Source organism: Lepidochelys kempii, chromosome 4 (genome assembly GCF_965140265.1).
Source record: "Lepidochelys kempii isolate rLepKem1 chromosome 4, rLepKem1.hap2, whole genome shotgun sequence".
Lineage (NCBI taxonomy): Eukaryota > Metazoa > Chordata > Testudines > Cheloniidae > Lepidochelys > Lepidochelys kempii.
The window spans coordinates 10,821,443-10,838,154 of record NC_133259.1 but is presented as its reverse complement, the minus strand read 5'-3'; the positions used below and the strand labels follow the sequence as shown (position 1 = coordinate 10,838,154).

The 16,712-nt window shown below is 45.1% G+C and overlaps 1 protein-coding gene across 2 annotated transcripts; it reads left to right on the top strand.

Moving 5' to 3' along the window:
* Window positions 1–13,725: 13,725 nt before the first annotated feature.
* LOC140909921 (growth-regulated alpha protein-like) lies at window positions 13,726–16,259 on the top strand. Of its 2 annotated transcripts, none has more exons than XM_073340011.1 (4): window positions 13,726–13,815; window positions 14,571–14,697; window positions 14,790–14,873; window positions 16,170–16,259. In XM_073340011.1, exons 1-4 carry the CDS (start codon window positions 13,788–13,790, stop codon window positions 16,186–16,188), a joined length of 258 nt encoding a protein of 85 aa, XP_073196112.1. In that variant the 5' UTR covers window positions 13,726–13,787; the 3' UTR covers window positions 16,189–16,259. The 2 variants fall into 2 exon arrangements, with proteins under 2 accessions (XP_073196112.1, XP_073196111.1); XM_073340010.1 differs by lacking the exon at window positions 13,726–13,815 and adding an exon at window positions 13,922–14,056.
* The last annotated feature ends 453 nt before the right edge of the window (window positions 16,260–16,712 follow it).

Here is a 16,712-nt window from a genome sequence, read left to right as displayed (position 1 = left end):
AACACAGCTAAAAGGGAGGGAAGCAGAATCTAGTTCTTCTTGTGCATCATAGAGATCTAGGGCTGGGAGGGCCCTCAAGAGACTAGCTTGTCCATTCCCCCGTGAGGCAGGATAAGTATACCTAGACCATCCCTGTCAGATGTTTGTCTAACCCTCTAACCTGTCCTTAAAAACCTCCAATGACAGGGATTCCACAACCTCCCTTGATAACCTGTTCCAGTGCTTAACTATCTGTCTATCCTTATAGTTTAAGCATTTCCTGATATCCAACCTAAACCTCCCTTGCTGCAAACTGAGCTTTCTCCTTCTTGTCTCACCCTCAGTGGAAATTAATTGTTCCCCATCACCATCCCCTTTGTAATAATCTTTTACATTTTTGAGGAGTGTTATCAAGTCCCCGCCCTCCCCTGGCCCCAAGCCATCTCTTCTCAAGACTAAACATGTCCAATTAGTTTAACTACCTTTCCTCATAGGTCACAGTTTATCATTTTTGTGGCTGTCCTCCGGACTCTCTCTGATATGTCTGCATCTTCCTTAAAATGGGGTGCCCAAAATTGGGCATAGAAAGGCCTCACTAGTGCCCAATACTGTGGAGCAATCACCTCCTGTGACTTACCCCTGACAATCCTATTAATACAGCTGTGAATGGCATTTGCCTGGCATTTGGCATCATCGTCACTATTTACGACGTGCCGCTCAGTTACACCTGTGCGAACTTGCTGCAGGCAGCAGGGCTGCATGTATGTTACTGAGAACACGTAGCTTGGCCTGCAGCACCTTTCTGACGGCTGATGATGCACACAGCTGTATTATTGTTGTAGCTCGTTGACAATGTGCATAACATTGCTAAACTGCTTAGCCACAGGTCAGCCTGTTTAACCACCATTTTACACAGGTAAAAATCAACACACGAATGGCAGCAAACAACATAACGGCAAGACAAAAACAAATTGGTAAAAAAAAATTGAAGTTACACAGCAACTACAAATTGAGTAAACAATTTCCCTGGTAGTGCCAGTCGTACTTTGGATTCGCGACACAGCATCCTAACTGAGGCACGTGTTATTCAAAACAATCGTGTTCAGCGTCTGGGTGCACCCTGACACAGCAAGATTTCAAAAACTTGGTTACTGTCCATTCAGTAGGTGATGTGGGAGACAGCATGCAAAAGAAGCAACTGGATCTACGTCAACTACTGGTGTATCACGGGGCAATGCAACCCATGAAACAAAAAAGCTAGCCGTTCCTGTTCCCTGCCCAGTAAAGCTGATCAGAGGGTAAAAACCAGCAGTAAGGGTAACCTAGAACATGGATGGACAGTCCTGTGTAATAACGAATTACAAAACATTTATATATAAAGGCCTCAGGGGCAGTGTCACCAATCCAAACTTCTGTTTTACTTCTCCTGGGCATAGCACTGTGGGACACATTGTCACAACCCCTAGCCTAGTATTTCAAAACACTCAGCCTGCTACTACGACTAATACAAATGGTAATTGTAATTGCAGGCCCTATATTAAAATGTTACATTGTTTGTTTTATTTAATAATTCCTCCATCGGTGAGTTTTTGTATTATTGATATAAAACCCTTAAAATGCAAGGGGACTGTAGAAATTGTAGTGTGTTGCTATCGGCAATACCACAAGGGCTAAACTACAACAGCAGATTAAAAAAGGATTGTTATGCTTGAATATAAGGTGGTGTCGTATGAACACATACATGCTATATGTATATATATATATGGGTGTATATATATTTATATATATATACACCCATATACACTACAAATATATGCACCCTATCCATATACTAATTATGTAGGAGTGCCCCAAGGCTTAATCATAAAAGTACATTCCTCAATCAAGGTCCCGGGCCTAACATTCCAAGGCCCACTATAAGAGCAGACGGAGCACACATGGTAAGGTAAGGTAACCACATAACAGCATTTAGCCCACTGGGTCATCTTCAGTCCATGCATTATGCTTTTCTGGGACAATGGGTAAACATCCTCCCCATAAAAAGACAAAAAGTAGGGGGAATGTACTAGGAAGAGGGCCTGAAAGATAAGCCCATGTATTAGAGGCCTGGTATGAGGCCTGAGGCCTGGGTTAAAGTAGTTAAAACTGCCGATATACAACAAAGTTAAGTTGTGAGCAAGAGGCAGGCCCTGCTCACAGAATTTGGCAAGCATGGGGCTGATGTTGCAAAAACCACATATTCCTAAAAAATGCTAGGCACAAAGCACTCATGCAAGCACATTCCAGAAGGGTGGTACCAGAGCACCCCGATAAACACATTCCCAGAGAACAGGAACCTGCTGACCTACTTTAAGGATAAAGTCAGGATGACAGCCTAACGAATAAAGATGTTTTGATCGAACCTACAGGTACAAGGCAATGGGTGGCACCCCATTATGTCAGAGGGTGGCACCCTGATACATCAAGGGTAATACGTAACCTCTTTGTATTGATGTATAAAGATGTATCTCAAAGGAAGTGTCCTTGTCCAGCCTAGGGGGCAGTGGAAAGTCCCACCACTGACTGAGCTGTGTCCATTGTCACGGGCACACATAGCCATTGAGCCGGGGTATTAGCACCGTGCTTTGTTGGCAATAAACCTGGCCGGGCGCCTTCGTTACTAAACCAAATCTTGTGGTCTTATTGGGCAGTTCAATCGGAGCCTGCTGTACCGGCTATCTGGCCAGAGCCAGTGCAGCACGCAGAAAGAACACACTCGCGCAGCCGAACATCTAACAACACGGGAAAGAACCCAGATTGATTTTCAGATTAGCTATTCAGTTCGCAGGGACAGCCATTACAAAAAGGCATCTTCTCATCTGTAAAGTGAGCCCATTTGTGGAGGTGATTCACAGAACCACACAATGCCATTTCTACAGTACCCTTGCATTTTAAGGGTTTTATATCAATAATACAAAAACTCACCGATGGAGGAATTATTAAATAAAACAAACAATGTAACATTTTAATATAGGGCCAGATCCTGCCACCCTTTCTCAGATAAAATTCTGGCATTTCCTGCCTGATATAAATCCAATATTGAAATTTTTTGTCTAATGAAAACATTTGAAATAATACAAGCTATCTCATTCCAGTTTTGGGGGGGCAGCAGGGGACAAAACAGAGACAAGGAAAGCATATAAAACCCCACAAGGCCTGACTTTTGAAATTAAGCCTGGACAATCTAAGAAACTGGCTGGGTGAAGATTTATATGCCCCCATAGCTTGTGAACTTCCAAACCAGCCATGGGCACATGCCAACAGACAATTTGTGCATGTGGATTGTGGCACTTTGCTTACATATGTTAGGCCTGCGCAACTGTGTGTGTGAAAACGCAGGCAGGTAAACCATCTGTCCCCATCAGTGTCCTCTTGCAGAGAACCCAGTGGAATTAGGAGAGGAAGCAGCAGCCATGTAGAGTGGGCAAGGAGCTTATGCTGCTAACCTCGTAAAGACGGAGGATCTGCTAGGAATGGTTCCAGCCCTTCGAGCTAGGATGTCCATAGGAAGCAACTTGTCTTCTGGGTGATTTCTGGTTTCCCTGCCAGCACAGGTGCCTTAGGGATTGTGGCACCATTAGTTCCCGCATTGAACCTGTGGGCTGGTGCTTGCTCTCAGCAGCAATAACTCTGCTGTTGTTTCCACTGGCAAACAGTCACGCTGCAGAGCTCAGCTTATGCACTTTAACAGAAGGGTTTCAGCTGTCTGAGAAGTGAGGGTTGGGGGTGATCCTTTTTTAGGGGTCTGTGTTACACATCATGGAGTCGTGGGGCCATATAGGTCTTCAGTTTTATGTCAACGGGGAGTTAATTTTACTTAAAAGCTGATGGCATCGCATGGTCCGAAGGAAGGAAATACAGGATGAAAGTTGGTTTCTAGTCTAACCCCTATTGTTGGTCATCCTCCAGCTTTTGAAAAAAAAACTTGCTTGAGAGAACGACAGCATTGACATGCCAGAAATGAAAAGGGGGTGGGGGAAAATATTCATTAGCTACTTCCTGGTTAGCTAGGAAAATCACGGCCTGTCTGCAACAAAGCTTTTTCTTGCACGATTGATGTTTTCCTGAAGTGAAGAATTCACCACAAGGGGGGTTTTTTTGGGGGGCGGGGGAGTGTGGCTGGAGTCATGTGAACAACATGACCACTCAGGAAGTGTTGGAAATTCCTTTGGAGAATCAAGCCAGGCCACTACTGCAGTTCAAATTTTCAGTGATTCACTAGGATTGAAAGACCTGCTAAATCTCATACATTCTGAGCACCTTGGATTTGTTTTCTGTTCATTTTTAAAGAAAATTCTTCTTGGTGGGGAAGGACGATTCCATGAGGTATTAAAAATCACCCTCCCTGTTTTAACACCTCCTTTAGCTTTCTATTTTGGCAGCCCTTGGACTTAGAATACAGTTCATTCATCCTGCTGATTATACATAGATTTCCTGCATTTTTTTGAGTACAGAACACGCTAAAACCACACACGTGTGTACATTTTGCCCCCGCAAGGCAAACATGGCCGCTGAAAACATACGTAGAAGGGTAAGAAAACTCTTCTCAAAAGGAAACTGAAGGTTTGGTGTTTTGAACGGGCTTGATTGATTTATAGGGGAAGAGGGTCAGTGAAACAGGCCTCATTTATAGGGGAAAATAGTCGTATCAGGAATTCATCAATGCCTCTCTCCTTCGCAAGCTTGGACTATTCTATTGTAAGCAGAATGTATGTACCTAGCTTTGGGTCAGCTCATACAAATAAGGCAAATACTTACATACTGCAGCGTAGCAATACCATTCCATCATACCATACAGAGGAAATAAAAATCAATAGACAGACAAGTGACGGCTAACTTAAAATTCCGGAACAACTATCAGAATTTCATAAGCTAAAGAAACACCTGGTACAACTGTCAGTACACAGGCCCTAATTCCAAGGTGAAAGGGCTATAAACTGCAGGTTGTTGGTAAGTGGGGATAAGGAGGCCTAGGCCTGGATCCTGCAGTAGACTGCACAGGCCCCATTGACTTCTTGCTGGGGGTAGGGCTGAGTGGAAAATGGAATTTCCATCTCCACGGAAATTCCAACATTTCAAAATTTGTTTCCCTCCCCCGAGGAATTATTTGGCATTATCAACGTGAAACAAGAATGTGAAAGAGAATCGCTTAGAAATGTTCCATAGAAAATGTAATTGAAATCAGCACTTTCTTATGCCTCCTTCTGAGTTCATCAAAACTGCATTTTCCAATGGAAAATAGTTCCCCCGAGAAGTTTTAATCTCTAGGGTGCAGGCGGTGCTTTGCCTGCCCAGAGCGGCTTATGGGACTGGAGCTTAAGTGAGTATAAATCGAAATGAAGGGGTATGATCCACTAAGTCCAAAGTTTTTACTAGGGTGACCCACCAACTGCGTTTTGTCTTTTTTTTGCAACTACCTCCTCCACTGCCACCTTCTCCTCCTCACCCCACCCGGTAATGACCACCCGCAGCGGCATCCCAGCACCCCAGTGCTAATCCAGCCCAGTGCGGAGCGTGTAAGGGGCGTTGGAGAGCAAGCTCAACCCACTGCCATAGCTCCTGTCCTGTGAAACTGGGCCTACTCTCCACTCCGGCATTGTGGCCTGGTGCACAAGGTCACAGCACCATTTGGGGCAACCTGAGTGGTGCTGCAACCCTGTGCACCAGGCTGCAATGCCCAGAGCCTGGAGCTGGGCCCACCCTGATGGGACAGGACCTGCCATTGTGGGATGAGTGTGTGGGGTGGGCTTACTCTCCAGCCCCTCCCCCCATCATGCTGGGAGAAGTGTATGTTTGCTTAGAGTCCTGGTTGTGACCCGTATACAACCTTCCTGCAACCGACCCACCATTTGGAAAACAGCACACCAAGGTACTCTCTTGTGGATCATTTCTTGGGTAGGCAAAAGTTGCATTGGTTTTGTGACACAGACCAAGTGCCAACTTATGCCATGGCCCCTAGGACTCTCTGAACACTGACAAATGCAAAGCTGGAAACCAGTCTGGCTCACCTGTGTGTTAGCATTGTTAAATAGATGTTAAGTTCATAAGAATGTGTTTAGTGTTTTGACTTTATGAATGCTGGCAAGTTGCTGCATGCTTTAGTCTCACTTATAACGGCTGTATCCCATGTTACAAGGTAATATGTAAATGTTCGCTCTGTAACTATTAAAATATATGCTATAAAACTGGAGAATCCACAGTCAAGAAAGAAGCATTACCAAGTGTGAAATACTAGTTTACAATAGAAGGTGTCATCTCCTGCCCAATGAAAGGAGGCCTGTAGACACCAGACCAGCCACTGTGGAACATCAGTGGACAAAGGACTTTGTTGAAGAGGGGACATGCACGAACGCTCATCCTATCACAGCTGGAGCTCTTTGAGAAGGGGGTAAAGATCCCCAACCAGAAGGAATTTTATCCCTATGCTGCTTGAACTCTGAGGGGAAAGATTTCTAAGCATAAGCAAGGGGTCCCCAGCTTTTTAGCTTGGATTAACCCTAAAGGTCACATAGAGCTTTCATATTACAGCAGTGTCTATTACCTTTTTGAAACCTAAGATTCTACTCATTTGTGTATGTTTAGCTGCTTCAACCTTGTAAGGAACCCTCATTTATTTTCTTATTTAATAAACCTTGTGTTCGTTTATTATAGTATTGGCTACAGGCTTGGTCTTTGGTGAGAGATCTAAGGTACAGTTGCCCTGAGGAAAGTGACTGGTCCATTGGGACTCAGAGTAACCTGATTATGGTTGTGATTTTTGGTGTAAGGGACCATCTATCGCAAAGACAAGTTTGCCTGGGTGGTGAGATGGATCAGAGTACATAAGGGGAGTGTCTGTGATTCCGTTAAGGCTGTTACAGTGCTTGAGGAATTCACACTTGTTATGTGGTTGGTGAAATCTAGGTCTAGACCTCACAACCAGTTTGGGGTTCATGCCCTGTTTCTTGAAAATTCTGCCCTGAGGTTGGCACACATGGTGATGAGCCACTCTAGACAGCTTGACAGGTTTCACTGGAAGTTTGGGTTTGTAACATCAGGCCTCCTTAGACTCCTTCACACTGCCTTGCACATCATCTCTGAACCTGAGCCATATTTCCTCACTGATTTTCCTTAGTCACCCATGCACTAGGATGTACAGCAAATATTACAGGAACTCCTACATCAGAGAAAAGATTGTCTTTACCTGCCAACTTCCACTTCTTTTCAGCAAAAGGGTGGAATAAAATTCACAGGTTAGCAGATGACCCTTAGGGATATCTTCCCAAGAAGTTAGGAGCAGTGCTGGATTAAGAGGGGGGTGAAACTGAGGGTGCTGCAACCCCAAGCCTCTGCTTTCCCGGGGGGCCTCCAATCCTTGACATATACACTATAAACAAGGGAGATTTTGATTATATTCCTCCTAACGCTAAAAAGAAAAGAGCAAAACAATCATTCATGCCCCCTGCCAACACTGATTTTGTCCCAGCTTCTTAAGCTGTCACAGTTGAAGTTTAATCAATTTCTTTCAGACTTTCAGTTGCTGGTGATGGGGGTGCGAACTGGTGATGCTAGTTACTCGTTGCTGGCTGCTAATTACAGCACTGCAATAGTATTGTTTTCACCTCACTCCAATAAGATATCTGGTTGACAATTTCCAATCAGAGGATCGAAAAGGAAAGCTACATTAGAAAGAGAGAAAACTGTAAGCCAGTTTCCCACACTTATTAACTTTCTCTGCTGGTACTGCTTCAGAATCATCTTCCAAAGATGGCGGACCATCTTTCTTGGAAAACAATAATTAAAGTGAAGATATGGATATGAACTTGTTCCCTTAGGAGACGGCAGAAGACAAGACAAGCATTCCTGAAATCCAGGGCAAAAGCGATGCAGAAAGGGATGACCCACTTTTCCTACCACTTGACCAAACAGAAGGTGGAAAGAACAACAGTAAGAAAGAGGATAGAGTTGCCATTAACATCAAACAAGACCTGTCTAAATGGCCTTCTTTGAGGAGGATTTTCATACTCAGGGTATTGAGAAAGGTTTACTCTATTTTCAGAGTTGTAACAACAAACTTATAGCTTCCGAGCTGCAGTACAAACATCAGAAACAATCTCTCACCCCTCTTTTCAAACAAAAACTACCAAACAGAGAATGTTATCTGAGGCATCGGTTGATGTATTCTAGACCCACAAGAACGGAAATCTGTTTTATGTGAAAACTCTTCTCATTGCCTAGCAATCTTAGTGCCGTCATAGCCCAGGCTTTATCGATAGGAAAAAAGTATTGGAGAGGATTTGTTCTCATGAAAACAGTGAGGAACATTGCGATGCAATGGTAGCTTGGCTAGCACATTCGCAAGGCAAGAACCACATGGACAGGGCAAGGACACAGCTAAATGGTTGGAAGAAAGTTTTATGGCATATTGTGACAGTTGTTAAGCTTCTTGCTGAACACAGTTTAGCATTTAGAGGAAGGGAGGACGCTATCAGCTCTCCTCAGAATGGAAATGATCTAGGTATTCTTGAAGCCATAGCTGAATTTGACCCTTATCTAAGTAAGCATATTAAATGCTATGGAAACAAAAGGAAAGATCACCCATCCTACTTGTCAGAAATAATCTGTGATGAGTTATCAGGCACTTCGAGTGCAGAAGGTGGAAGCCTGCAATGTTTCTAAAAAAATTAATTATCAGGGGGTAGCCATGTTAGTCTGTATCCACAAAAACAACAAGGAGTCCGGTGGCACCTTAAAGACTAACAGATTTATTTGGGCATAAACTTTTGTGGGTAAAAAACCCACTTCTTCAGATGCAAAATTTTTTTTAAAATAATTAATAACCGCCACTCCAGGCTTGTATTAAACTCCCAAGGTTACATCTTCTCTCTGACCGTGGCTTGGTAAATGCTGCCACCACCCAAATGCAAAAAGCCCCCTTGGACCCAGGAAGGAGCACTTGGGAATTCCTCCTTGTGGGGTACCCTCAAGCCCTTTCACCCCTCCCCCCTGGGGAAGAGCTGAGAAAGAAAACAAAGAAAATTAGCTGTTGCCACCAGCTAATCAAACAGCATATGCACAAACCTCTTAGGACACCAAAAATCCAATCCTGTTCTTAAAAAAAGGTAAATTTTATTAAAATCAAAAAGGAAGAAAATACATCCGGAATTTAGGCTTTTGTTAGATTTTAAAAGAGCAATTCCAAAACTGAAGCACCCAACCTAGCTTTCTTGGGGGTTCAGCTTAAAGGTTACAAGCAAACAAAAACATCTGGGGTTAGCACAGAGGAGTTCCACAAGCCAAAATAAAGAAATAAACCTAATCGCATCTACCTAAACATTCCCTATCCCAGTGATTCCTTCTAGGTATGGAAAATAATTTTTCATACCTGGTTCAAACCTTACACAGCATTCCTGCTTATAGCATTGCTGCTCCATGTCCCTGCAAGCCAGAGAGAACAAAGACAAAGGTAAAGTTTCTTTCCCAATTTTTAAAAATTGGCTCTTCCCATTGGCTCTTTTGGTCAGGTGCTCACTTTCTTTTCTTTACCTGAGGGACTTTTTAACCCTTTACTGGTAAAACAAGTAGAGAACAGCTACCAAGAGGGATTTTACAACTAACTGGCTGGCTGGGTGTCCATCAAAGGGAGTTACCCCCCACCCCCTTCATTTATCACATGAGTTCTTTGAGCTAATGAGATACAAGGGTTTAGAATTCATTGTAACTGAAGTCAAACAGGTGAAATACTACTCTTTGATAGTAGACTCAAGTTCTGATATCACTCATGTTGATCAATTTTCTGTCGTTTTATGATACTGCTTACCTGGTGCCATGAATGCGTTAGGTTTCTACCAACTGAAAGCCACACAGGCAAGTCACTCTTCCAGGCCATAAAGTCTTTATCAGACGCAAACAACACTGGTATTGAAAACTGCAGAGGTCAGTCATACAATAATGCAAGTAACATGTCTAGAAAGTATGAAGGTCTTGAAGCTCAAAACAAAACACTAAACCCTAAACACTAAACTAAAACTAAACACTAAACTCTGTGTGTGCCATGTACAACTCATTCTCTGAACTTAGTTGGAACTTACAGCATTGATTCTTGTATGGAAGCCATAAACTTTTTCAGTTTTGTTCAGAAACTATATGGTTTTCTTGCAGCATCACCCAGGTGATGGAAGTTTTGTGCAACAATCTTACCAAAAGCGAACAAGAAACTCCCCTTGCTCTAGAAACCCTGTCAGATATGAGAGGGTCCTGTCATACCGAATCTTGTAAAACAATTGTAGTGAACTATGAAGACATTCAACATAGTTTGAAAGAAGACTTCCTTGTAAGAGTTTGTCATGAGCTCTCAGTCTCCATTGGATGATTTTGATGAGTAAGCAAAACAACTGGGAAGTGATGTTGATGATCTAACGGTGGTGCCACTCTGTACAAGGCCACAGGCATCAGCTAAAAACTGACAAATTCACAGCTAGAAGCTGGACCAGTTCATTGTGATTCAAAGTGGATGATAAAATGTATAAGAATGCATATAGTGTTTAAATGTCATGAAAAACTGGTGAGATGTTGCATGCATAGTTTTCAATTATTTGTACCCTTTTATAATGTAATAGCAAACACTTGTATTGTATATACCCCTGTAAGTAAGTAACCCATCAAATGAGAAAGAAGCCTTGTGTAATGCAAATGAAGAACTTTAACAGAAAAGTGCTAAATCCTATGCATGGGAAGCAAATGGTTATTGTGTGTGAGATCGAAGACTTTGAAGTGCATTCCTTCCCTCCCATCCTCTGTCATGAAGAAGAGACCTGTGTGGGAACTGTTGCTGTCAGCTTGGGTTCTGTGAGAAGCTATAAATATGGACACAAGGAAAAATTCTTTATCTCTGGACTGTTTGGATTCTTACAGGGCAGAATAATGGAATGAGAAGACAATCATCCCCAAAGTTACTCTGGTTAGCCATAAAATACTTTTGGGAAACTGGCAGATCACTACATCTCTGCCACCTTCTGAAATTATAGACTGTGATTCACCTGTACGTATATTTTTATCTGCTTTAACCTCTCAATAACTCTCATTCCTTTTTCTTAGCTAATCAGCCTTTAGTCGGTTTACTACAGAACTGGCTACCAGTATCGTGTTTGGTGTGACATCTAGGATGCAACTTGCCCTGGATTAGTGACTGGTCTCTTGGGACTGGGTGTAACCTGAATACGTTGTGATTTTGGGTGTAAATGACCATTTGTCACATAGTCCAGCTTGCCTGGGTGGCAAGATAGACTGCCTGCAACTCCATTTAAGTCTGCTGTGGTACTTTGGGAGTTCACATTTGTTACTGGGTTGGAGAATCTAATTATAGAACATACCACCAGTTTGGGGAGTTTGCCCTGATTGTGACAGTCTGCCCTGAGGAGGCACTCATGATTGTGACCCACTCCACACAGCGTGACAGATGAGTCCTACCTGAAGAACACAAACATACTGGAAAGCAAAATCTTCCCAATGGCAAAAGTGACTTCCTTCGAGGACGAAGGAAATGTGAGGTTGAGTAGTTCTATGTTATTTAACCTTGACAAGCTAAGTTCAGAACTAAAACGAATACATCCGATGTTATGCTGAACTAGCCACAAGGTCTGGCTTCCTTATGTCTCTGGATCAAGTATGAAGTGAAGAGAAGATGAAGACATGCACCCAAGAGTTGTTCTGTGCTCCTGGGGATGATCTAGAACCTGAGCTTTTGGCTACAGTGTGTCCATCTTCAACACTGTTAAGATATTGTGACATGCGGGATTAGAGTGCACCTGTAGTCATCGAATTTTTGCATGACGAAGCTTAGAGTAATGTCCTCCTGAATGTTGTCATTGAGATGAGACGGTATTTGGCTGTACCCATTGACAGCTGTGAAGCAGAGAATTGTTCTCGAAGTTTGCCTCAATGAAAACCAGTCTTTGGTCACGTGTGGTAGAAAAATCTTCATGCTCTCGCTGTTCAGTTAGTCCAATGTGATTTCCTTTGTACACTTTGTTATTTGAGCAAATAACAACAGAATTAAAGTTTGCAGGGTGGCAGTTTAAACTTGCAGCATTTCAGGACTCTTCATGGTTTTCCTTTGTATGTTTGTCCAGCCAGTATACACTCTGTTCCCTGTGTTCAATTTCCGGTTTAGTCAGTAATATACATGAGCTTGATTTTCATAAACTAGTTACTTTTTTGCTTTCATTAATACCCTGTTCACATGAAAGGGGACCTCCAAAAAACATTAGCCCAGGGGTCTCCAATCTCTCTAATTGGGCCCTGCTTAGGAACACTACATCAGGGGAAGAAAAGGAGTACTTGTGGCATCTTAGAGACTAACCAATTTATTTGAGCATGAGCTTTCGTGAGCTACAGCTCACTTCATCGGATGCATACCGTGGAAACTGCAGCAGACTTTATATACACACAGAGATCATAAAACAATACCTCCTCCCACCCCACTGTCCTGCTGGTAATAGCTTATCTAAAGTGATCATCAAGTTGGGCCATTTCCAGCACAAATCCAGGTTTTCTCACCCTCCACCCCCCCACACACAAACTCACTCTCCTGCTGGTAATAGCCCATCCAAAGTGACAACTCTCTACACAATGTGCATGATAATCAAGGTGGGCCATTTCCTGCACAAATCCAGGTTCTCTCACCCCCCTCCAAAAACACACACACACAAACTCACTATCCTGCTGGTAATAGCTCATCCAAAGTGACCACTCTCCAAGTTTAAATCCAAGTTTAACCAGAACGTCTGGGGGCGGGGGGTAGGAAAAAACAAGGGGAAATAGGCTACCTTGCATAATGACTTAGCCACTCCCAGTCTCTATTTAAGCCTAAATTAATAGTATCCAATTTGCAAATGAATTCCAATTCAGCAGTTTCTCGCTGGAGTCTGGATTTGAAGTTTTTTTGATTTAAGATAGCGACCTTCATGTCTGTGATTGCGTGACCAGAGAGATTGAAGTGTTCTCCGACTGGTTTATGAATGTTATAATTCTTGACATCTGATTTGTGTCCATTTATTCTTTTACGTAGAGACTGTCCAGTTTGACCAATGTAAATGGCAGAGGGGCATTGCTGGCACATGAGGGCATATCTCACATTGGTGGATGTGCAGGTGAACGAGCCTCTGATAGTGTGGCTGATGTTATTAGGCCCTGTGATGGTGTCCCCTGAATACATATGTGGGCACAGTTGGCAACGGGGAGTCCATCTGTTCTGACCATTTTGCATGTTATCAGTCTTTACATATGATTCTGGGATTGGAGAGCAGGGGTAGAGGGGAGTTTAGAGATGGGAACCGATGGCTTCATAAACGGACATAATTAGCTGGGAGCTCAGAGCTGGTGGCTCGCCATTGCACTGGTTCTGTATTAAAGGATTGTTAATCATAATACATATTCATGACTATTAACTAGCTATGTATTAGCTATCCAGCTTGGAACCTGAGCGTTACATTTACTTGTCAACTGTAACCTTTGAAATGCTCATTCATGTTATTTCCCCCGGGGGAGCCCCAGGCCCTCTGGGGCGCCGGGTGCCCAGAGAACACGACTCACTCCTACTCATGATGACCTGGCTGCTTCTCAGCACGGGGCCGGTGACCCCCCCGGGCAGCATGACCCCACCTGGGAAGGGCCGCGGCGGGTGAGCCCCAGGGCAGGGTGTTATTTCTCTCGCTCACACACTCACAGCCTGACTCTCAGACGAACCGCGCCTGACCCATCCGCGGCCCATGTGAGCCAGGGCACGGGGAATGGGAACTCCCCGCCTCCCCTCCGCAGGTGAGTGAGCCCCGCACGGCGGGGTGGGGTTCCCATGAATTCCCCGCGGGCTCCGGGTGCTGACCCCGCGGGGATAAAAGCGACTGCGGGGCGCTGCGGTGGCTCAGAGCTGAGCCGAGCCCAGCAGCCCAGCACCAGCCTCCGCCGCCAGCCCGGACCATGAGCCGCCCCCGGAGCTTCGCCCTCGGCCGCCCCCTGCTGCTGCTGCTGCTCGTGGCGGCCTGCGCCGCGCTCTGCCGGGGTACGGGGCTCGCTGCGCCGGGCTGGCCTTGGGATCCGGGCTGGGGGAGTCTCGCTTCCCACTGGGCCTTGGAAGGACGGCTGGGACCCAGGTGTCCGAGAGCCGGCCGGATGCGGAGGGTGTCCGGGGTGGGTGGATGGGACCCAGGTGTCCGAGAGCCGGCCGGATGCGGAGGGTGTCCGGGGTGGGTGGATGGGACCCAGGTGTCCGAGAGCCGGCCGGATGCGGAGGGTGTCCGGGGTGGGTGGATGGGCCCCAGGTGTCCGAGAGCCGGCCGGATGCGGAGGGTGTCCGGGGTGGGTGGATGGGCCCCAGGTGTCCGAGAGCCGGCCGGATGCGGAGGGTGTCCAGGGTGGGTGGATGGGACCCAGGTGTCCGAGAGCCGGCCGGATGCGGAGGTGTCCGGGGGGATGGATCGGGCCCAGGCTGTGGGACGAGGGGTGTCCCCGGCCGCCCCCCTGCAGAGTATCTGGCCGCCGGCAGGAGCTGAGTCTTTCTCCCCCTCCCCTGACAGGGGCCCCCGGGGCCGTCGAGCTGCGGTGCCAATGCGTGCAGACCGTCTCCGCGGTGATCGCCCCTAAGCTCATCGCCCTCGTGGAGCTGATCCCCGAGGGGCCCCACTGCGGGGTGCCAGAAGTCATGTAAGTGTCCGGGCCCTGCTGCCCCCTCCCAGCCCGCGCCCCCTCCCCGCCAGCCCCGCGCTCACCCCGCTCTCCCCTCTGCCTCCCCGCAGAGCCACCACGAAGCAAGGCAAGAAAATCTGTCTGGAGCCCAGCGCGCCCTGGGTCAAGCTGATCCTCACCAAGATCCTGAGCAGGTACCTGCCCTGGGGGTGTTCCGGGTGCTCTAATCTGGGCGCTGCCTGTTGTCGCAGGGGGTGTATCGATTCAATGAGCCGCCCAGGGGGCTAAAAGGAAAAGGTGACTTGCTTCCAGCAAAAACAAACCGAAATCCCAGGCTTGGCTTCCTCATGGATTTAGCAGCCCAACCTGGTGCATTAGCTGGGAGCAGAAAATAGGGTCTGGGCTGGCCCAGCGAAGACTGTTCTTTACAGAAATGTTTCCCCTCCACTTAATCGGCTGCCATCATTCCAAAATTGTCCTGTGACTTGATTCAAGCTTATTAAGAGGGGAGCTGGATTCACCCTGGGAGAGTTTATGAGATGTCTAGCCTTTACAAATGTTGTGATGAGCTGCCCTGTATCATCACATGCAGCTTGATATTGGCTACCAGGTTCTCCAAAGCCATGATATAGACAGGCAAGATTTTTCTCCCACCACTGTGCTGGATGAAAAATATTAACTACATTCACAAAACAATAGAAAGAAAAGTAGGAGTCTTACAAATCAGGGCTTTCTATTAATTTTCAGATATCTCCAAATCTGATTCGTGTGATTTCTTATGATTTAAAGAGCCCATTCCAGCAACCTGGTGCTGGACCCAGTTCTGCAAACTCTTACACCTCTATCTTAGTTACTAGCTTAATGAATACAATTACAGGCATATTAGCCTGTGCATTGCAGAACTGGGTCCTAGATTGCTTTCTTTGATGCTACACTAACCTTATGTATTCCCGTTCTGTTCCAACACAAATGAAGGTAGTTTTAATGGTGGGGATTAGCATATCTATATTGGTAGAAATTCATTTCCTAAAATTGACCTTATGTCTCTTGTAAACATAAAAACAAACCAAAAACAAAGAACCTTTTAATATCCAAGTGACTTGTCATCCATTCCCATTTGGGTCCAGATTCTGCCACTCTTACCCATCCTGTGTAGTATCTCATTCCCCCAGAAGTATCACTGAAGTGGGCTAATACTGGTTCATGTTACCTATTTCCCTTTGTCAGTCTGGCTGACACAACCTTTACCAAATAAGGGACCCCATGACTTCCATGTGAGAAAGCCTGGCTCCGAAACACTCATTGTTCAAAGCAATATATAGCTGAGGGTTATCAGTCATTTTGGAGTTCTCCTTTCAGTTTTCAAAACACTAAGTGCTGAGATAACCCCATTCTTAGCAAAAACTATTTTCCTTTAAAGCAAGTCTGAGTCTTATCAGCTTGGCTGAGTGGATAAGTGCTGATCTCAACTCATTTCATTTTCCTTTCAGTGCAACATCAAAAAAATAATGAAGAAAACCTCTGGATTTGCCTGCCAAGAAAATGAGCCAGGGACTGCAAGAAAATAATTTTATCTGTGGGTCACACTGAATTTGTGCTCATCCTATTTATTAAATATTTGTTTGTAGTGCAGCAAGATTGTACTGTATTTATTTAACTATTACAGCGTGCTTTGTCAGTAAGGTGGCTACATTAACTCCTCACTCAGAGGAAACACAATCAGAAGTAGGATTCATTGTGTGCTGGTAGCATAGTATGCTTTTACAAGCCTTCCTCTTGTGGACCACTTCAGAAGATGACCTTACGGACACTCCCATCCCAACACTCTGATGATGTCCACGATTTGCTTATCTTTCTGCACACCATCAGGAAGAGCTCTGGACCATAGAAAAGAGTTTCAGAACCACTGTATTCATGTATTTCATGAAGGCATCCACTGTCTCCAGTGTAATACATGACATCCCAGTGTTCAAAAGTAAGAGAGGGATTTTCGTTTAGATTTTCATTTTTTATACAGTAGCCAAGGGAAGACA

Excerpts from the sequence above, each read along its gene's own strand:
- LOC140909921 (XM_073340010.1), top strand. The coding sequence starts at position 13,975 with ATGAGCCGCCCCCGGAGCTTCGCCCTCGGCCGCCCCCTGCTGCTGCTG. Across the intron at positions 14,057-14,570 it reads CTGCGCCGCGCTCTGCCGGG|GGGCCCCCGGGGCCGTCGAG; the intron begins GTACGGGGCTCG and ends CTCCCCTGACAG. Across the intron at positions 14,698-14,789 it reads TGCGGGGTGCCAGAAGTCAT|AGCCACCACGAAGCAAGGCA; the intron begins GTAAGTGTCCGG and ends GCCTCCCCGCAG.